General features: G+C 38.7%; 2 protein-coding genes across 3 annotated transcripts in view; one reads left to right on the forward strand and one right to left on the reverse strand.

Annotated features, from left to right (window-relative positions):
• The window catches only part of LOC126399962 (germ cell-specific gene 1-like protein), a 122,228-nt gene extending 117,464 nt beyond the window's left edge, over positions 1 to 4,764 (forward strand). The window contains exons 2-3 of the mRNA XM_050060331.1: positions 3,207 to 3,318; positions 4,464 to 4,764. Coding sequence (XP_049916288.1) covers positions 3,207 to 3,318; positions 4,464 to 4,764 — 413 coding nt within the window. The remainder of the gene's footprint in view (positions 1 to 3,206; positions 3,319 to 4,463) is intronic.
• The window catches only part of LOC126399933 (glucagon-like peptide 2 receptor), a 346,627-nt gene that overhangs the window by 281,757 nt on the left and 57,975 nt on the right, over positions 1 to 6,895 (reverse strand). The gene's annotated exons all lie outside the window — the stretch shown is intronic.

The raw sequence follows: 6,895 nt of genomic DNA on the forward strand, positions 1-6,895 counted from the left end.
ATGTATTAATATCTGGCAGTATACATGTGTGACAATAGTCATATGTGTATAATAACAGTAGAAGTATGACTAATGACGGCAGCAGCAGCAGGAGGCATCTGGCAGGACCACGGCAGCAGCACAACCACACACGTCACGCTGTCCAGGCACCGCTGCGACTCATGTCCTGTTACTGCATCTCGCTAACTCGGCTCTACTGCATGTCACTAACTCGGGTTCTTCTCCGGAGCCTTTGTGCTCCACTGTCTGGCAGGTTAACTCATATCGCAGTGGTGCCTGGATGGTGTGACGTGTGTGGTTGTGCTGCTGCCGTGGTCCTGCCTGATGCCTCCTGCTGCTGCTGTTATCATTAGTCATACTTCTACTATGATTATACACATATGATTATTGTCACATACATATACTATTATATATTAATATATACCTACAACATATTGTACCACAATAACTGTAATTATTATTATAATATTATTACTTAAATTAATGTTGTAAGCTACTGTCTGTCCTGCATCTCTCTCTGTCTCTCTTCATGTATCATTTTCAGATTACTGTTAATTTATCATGTTGATCTGTTCTGTACAACATCTATTGCACGTCTGTCCGTCCTGGAAGAGGGATCCCTCCTCAGTTGCTCTTCCTGAGGTTTCTACCATTTTTTTCCCCTGTTAAAGGTTTTTTTGGGGGGAGTTTTTCCTTATCCGCTGTGAGGGTCCAAAGGACAGAGGGATGTTGTATGCTGTAAAGCCCTCTGAGGAAAATTGTTATTTGTGATATTGGGCTTTATAAATAAAATTGATTGATTGATTGAAAGGTTATATATATGTATAGATATTAAGAATCGGGTTATTATTTTTTCATGTGATTGATGTGTAGCAAAGTTTATACAAAATAAATGTGCAGTCAATGGATTAGTGTTACCCCACTGTCCATTATGAAATAAGCCATTGTTCACTGCTGGAGGGTCTTTTTAATAAGGAGTGGGGAAGCCATAACATTAGGAAATTGGGACAAATTGTAAAGCAGGAGAGAATTATGACAGTCAGTGAAATTAAAGCTAATTTTAATTTTTTTTTTTTTTTTTAAATTTTATATACTTTATTAATCCCCGAGGGGAAATTCAATTTTTCACTCTGGTCACACAGGTCCGAACACACACATGCACAAACTGGACCTATACATGCACTAAGTGGAGAGATGTCAGAGTGGGCTGCCCATGGCAGGCGCTCTGGGCGGTTGGGGGGTTCGGTGCCTTGCTCAGGGGCACCTCGGCAGTGCCCAGGAGGTGAACTGGCACCTCTCCAGCTACCAGTCCACACTCCATGTTTTGGTCCGGACAGGGACTTGAACAGGCGACCCTCCGGTTCCCAACCCAAGTCCCTATGGACTGAGCTACTGCCGCCCCAATCTTAATCTTATTGATTTGAATTTTTTTTACAGTATTTACCATCGAAATCCATATTACAGAAGCCTGTGTCTCAAGGTTCCACACTGGCCTCAGATAAAAACATGGATAATAAATGAAAACAGATTGTAACAAATAGAGGCACAGTATTCAGACTTGTTTCACTCTACTCCTATAGTAATATGGATTAAGTTCTACAACAATGGGAACATGATCTGGGTAAACACCTACCACCTTAACAATGGGACACTAAAATACAACATACACTCTACTTATCTACAGATGAAGATTTTGCACCGAACATATATAGGTCCACATAAGATGAATAAAATTAATCATAATATATCAGACCTATGCTGGCATGGCTGCGGCTGTGGAAAAAGAGAATCCTTAGTACATAAGTTATGGCACTGCCCAGAAATAAGAACATTTTGGGAAGGAATCGAAAATTCGTTATGTTCAAAGCTAGATGTGGCTGTATGCCCAGGCGTGTTTGTTGGGAGTTAAAGTGGATGGTGTAAAATAATATGTCTGTAAACACTGGCATTTCTTTCGATGAAAAGGATCATCCTTATAAATTGGAAAGTATAGAAACTAAATTGTTTCTGTTTAAATAACTGCCTGAAGGATTTTATAAAACTAATGATGGAGCGTGCAGCCTCAGTTTTACAGGGGCTTTATAGAGATGGCTGAGATGGACCATGGACACTCATCAAAGAATATATAAAAATGAGGCATATAAAGTTGGAGATAGAACTGTTATGAATGTTAAAGATAAGCCAGTACATGATATGGGATTCTGAACCCTTTAACCCTTTCAAGACAGAGTGGTGACACAGTGATCTCCGAAGCAAGTATTTATTGATATATTTTAATCTATAATCTCTCATGAACTGTCATTGAAATGTCATAAAAAATTGTCAGACTTTATTATTTATTATTTTAATTATTTTTTAAACATGAGACACATCTGCACAATCGGGTGTTTGTCTGTGAGATGCTTTCTTATGTTTGACGTTGATCCGCCTTTTTACAAATGTTGCATTTTGCTTTCTGTAGGGTTACAGAAACTGAAGAAACATTTCACATATTGACTCTGGAGGCCTAACGTGAGGTTATAGCTATTTACACAGATTGTGTAATTATAATACTACACATTACTAATAGTAATAACTGCTAATGTTTTTTGCTCTGTTACACATATTGCTACTGTATAATTGACTTTGTTACACAAACTTCTACCATTTTAGCCTAAATCATATTTTATATAATTTCAAATATGGAACAGTCATTTTTCATTTTCAAGCATTTTCTGTTCCAATCCACCCAAATATACTGTTCTTGATATATTCTTGGTTTATAACTTCCTTCATCTAACTAATCCAGACAAGTATAGGTTGTGTAAAACTGCAGGAAATTGTTTAAAATTACATTTTGGGGACGACCCTTAGACCCCCCCTGCCGATTATGTAGCTTTTCAATTTTGCTCCCCCATTCTAAAACATAATCAGACACCCATGATTGTGAGCAAAGGTCACACGAAAAAAAAGACACTTATTTGAATGCCTGCCACAAAACGGGGGCTTGGCTCTCATATCTGGGAGGAAATGTGGAGAACTAATCTAGTTTGTGGCACTCACATAAGGTAGAAGGTAGGTAATCTTTGTTAGCGGGTATTCAGCCTAGCATTAAATAACACTGCCACCAAGTGGTGACTGAAGAGAAGTGCAGTGATTGGTCAGAGTCGGATGTCAATACAGGATGTGACTTTTTTCTCATCTCTGGTCCCCTCTCTGTCTGACAGGTCTGTTGGGTATGGTGGCCCACATGATGTTCACCACAGCATTCCAGCTGACTGTTAGTCTGGGCCAAGAGGACTGGAAACCTCAAACATGGGACTACAGCTGGTCATACATGTAAGTTCACACAGCCTATGGCATTTATACTGACAGGAAGACTGTGGTACCAATGGGTTTTTTTTCTATACTTTGTTACAAAACTTTAATTACTTTATTTACACCTTTCTTGGAGATTATTCAGAACACTAAGCTGGCTTTGTGCCAGTGGTGTTTTGGTATTGTCATGTTGACACAGGAAAGGACCAAAGGCCATCACACTGAACTGTATTTTCTGTATGTTTTGTATATATTTTTCTACTCTTCATATATTTTATTTTATCTTGTTTTTTATCGTTGATAATACAGGCCTTCTTCTGCACCAAAGTGGACAGTATCCCAATTTCGTTGTGCTGTGGTACACAAGTATGACTGTACAATGACAATAAAGATTTATATTAATAAAGATTTATCTTATCTTATCAAACACAAACTTTTTGACACAAAGTAGGAGGCACATTGTCTGAAGTATGCAGTAAGAATTAATTTTGATTATGAAAAACAGCCTCAGACCAAAAGTACACACATCTTATATATTGTACTCAAATGAACATTTTCTAATTGTTAATATGGAAGCCTGTAAAAAATAGGGCCTCCAAAATAATCCAATAAATTTACCGTGACATGTTTTGTTTACCTGTCACACAAAAATGATTACTTAATCATGACAAAAACACTTGGCCGAATACCGAGTACCGAATACCGAATATCGTTGTTTAGTTTTTCATTAGTTTTTGCAGATGAACCCCCTCCAGATTAGTGTTGTCACGGTACCAAAATTGGGACCCACGGTATGATACCAGTGAAAATATCATGGTTCTGAGTAGTATCACGATACCACAGCGAAAATGAGGCAGATGTGCCTTTTGTCATTTATAAAAAGATAAATCACTTTTCTATAATACATCAATGATATTTCAATGGAATAAATAAATCAAGTTTGTTTGGTTAAGTTGACGTTTAAATCTTTAAGTCTTGTTTTTAATGCCCTCTGGCTTCTAGTTCATGAAGCACTTTTTTATCTCGTCCGTATTTTTAGGTCATTTGCAGGGTGATTTACATCTGTAGCAATTCCAGGATATATTTTTACATTTTTAGCTGATACATCTGGATGAATACTGTCGTAGTTTAAATGAAGAGGCTCAAACTTTGTCTTTTTCCTTTAGTTTGGCGTGGAGCTCCTTCACAGCCTGCATGGCGTCCTCAGTCACCACCATCAACCGCTACACCAAAACCATCCTGGAGTTCAAGCATAAGCGGAGGAACATTGAGAAGAACTTGAAGATCAAGCAGAAGTTGCTGGAGCTGGACTCTCCGGAGCAGGTATGGGACATGTACATCAGCTCTGTGCCAAACACGGCCGAGGAGCTGCTGGATCTGTCATCTAATAGCCGCAAACTCTCCAACACCTCCATCTTCCTGGACCTCAATGACCTGCCGGACCCACAGGGAGAAGAGTACTGCTAGAGGAGCAACATATAGCATCAGCATTAGCAGGTCATTATCATGTTTAATGTGGTAGAATAATAGAATTGCTGTGAGAAACAGAATGAAAGCATGGTTGAAGGCTCTGGTGCTGCATTACTCTACAGCAGGCTGAATATCACCAGGTTTTCCAACTTTTGGTACCTGGCTGGAGTGAGATTTGATGCCATTGGTTGATCACTCGTACGTGCACATGCACTTAATCAGGTGTACAAAGTTTGAATCAATTAACCATCAACATTTTACAAAGAACTTACACATGTGGTGGGAGTGAAAGCGTAGCAGGCGCGTTTCTGGGGTTTGAGGATACTGGGGGCTCTGTAGAGGGTTCCGCAAGGATTCTTCCCCAGGAAGAATCTTTCTAATAAACAAGCACTATTTTGATACTTTTTTATGCATCCTGGCACCTTATTTACATCCAAAGTACATGTCTTAATCATTGAATCATTATACCTCAAAAACTGTTGTTCACTGTCCAGAATAACTGTGAATTGTGATGCAAAAAATATAAAAAAATATATAAGTAGTTATTAGTTAGTTATTATTAAACTACTATCATTAAACATTTATTGACTAGAAGTGGAAAAAAAGTTAAATGTATTTTTGAAAACAGTAAGGGAATGTAACTAAGTACATTGCCCATAGCAAAAACCATCCCAGTGCTGAAGTCCTGTAGGCCTACTTAATCACATTTTCAAGGTACTTGTACTTTACTTGAATATTTCCATTTTATGCTTGTTTTATACCTTTACTCCTTTACATTTCAGATGCATATATATATATATATATATATATGTTGCCTTTTATTCCCCTTTATTGGACATGTATGCAACTTGATGTGTACGTAAGGCAGCTTCCTGCTTAAACCAGTAGAATATTTATGGTGGTGGTTACTATTTCATAGTTAGATACCATAGCTTTGAGATTTGCTCTGTTAATGATGCCATGTTCCTCAAACTAGGGATGCACCGAAATGAAAATTTGTGGCTGAAGCCGAAGCCGAATAATATTAAACGCTTGGCCGAATACCGAGTACCGAATACCGAATATCGTTGTTTAGTTTTTCATTAGTTTTTGCAGATGAACCCCCTCCAGATTAGTGTTGTCACGGTACCAAAATTGGCGCCAAGAAGAGGATATTATTGGAGCCGACTTCTCTGTCGCTGGTAAGCCGATGGCCGCCATATTTGACAGGAATACATTACTGTCTGTGTCTGTGACCCCCGTTCAACCCACAACCAGTGGATTTAAGCCTATTTTGCTCGCTCAAAACTATTTTTAGTCGCAAATGCGAGTGCGGTGACGGACGGATCACCACACTGCCGACATTTTACTCGGCCCGTGGGCACACTGTTTGATTGCGTTATCAAAACACACCGCTATTATTCGGCCTTGCTTTTAACGTATTCCACCGAATACCGAATGTGTGTTTTTTTGCAATATTCGGCCGAATATATTCGGTTACCGAATATTCGGTGCATCCCTACCTCAAACTTCATTTTGTCTTGCCCTGTAAGATAAGAATTGTAACAGCCTCCTGCACTATATTACAGTATTATTATTTTAGAATGCTTATTTGAGAGTGTATGTTTTCCGGTGGTAATGTATTTCAGAGACTCGTATTTAGTTTAACTTGACAGTTGTGTTTATTTTAAGTCATGTATTATATTTTAATGTTAATTATTGTTTGAGTAAGATATTTATTTCTTGAAAAGAGTTTATTTTCTCTTGACCTGCTAGGTTGAAGATTTGTTGAGGATGGGATGCCAGCAGCCACTGTGATAGCCAGTAGCAGAGATTTTAGTGAGTGTTTTGTGTAATAAAACGCAGTCAAGGTCTCAATCACAATCCTAAATCCTGCATCTGGTGCCTCCTTCTCTTCACAGGACACTCCACTGCAACTGTAAAGAAAAGAAGTCACAACCGGAGCCCAGGGGTAGGTGTAGGGAGTCTTGCAATGGACGTGCAGAGGCAGCAGGTTACATGTACATTTAGGACTTAGTATGGGATATCTCTACTGAGTTCAGGATTGCTCAAGGATATCTGAAATCATGGCCTATTTCCTGCTTAGTTCCGCTCTTGGTGATTTTTTTTTTTTTGTTGACTGCCATGT

The sequence above is a fragment of the Epinephelus moara genome, chromosome 13, assembly GCF_006386435.1.
Source record: "Epinephelus moara isolate mb chromosome 13, YSFRI_EMoa_1.0, whole genome shotgun sequence".
NCBI classification, from domain to species: Eukaryota; Metazoa; Chordata; class Actinopteri; order Perciformes; family Serranidae; genus Epinephelus; species Epinephelus moara.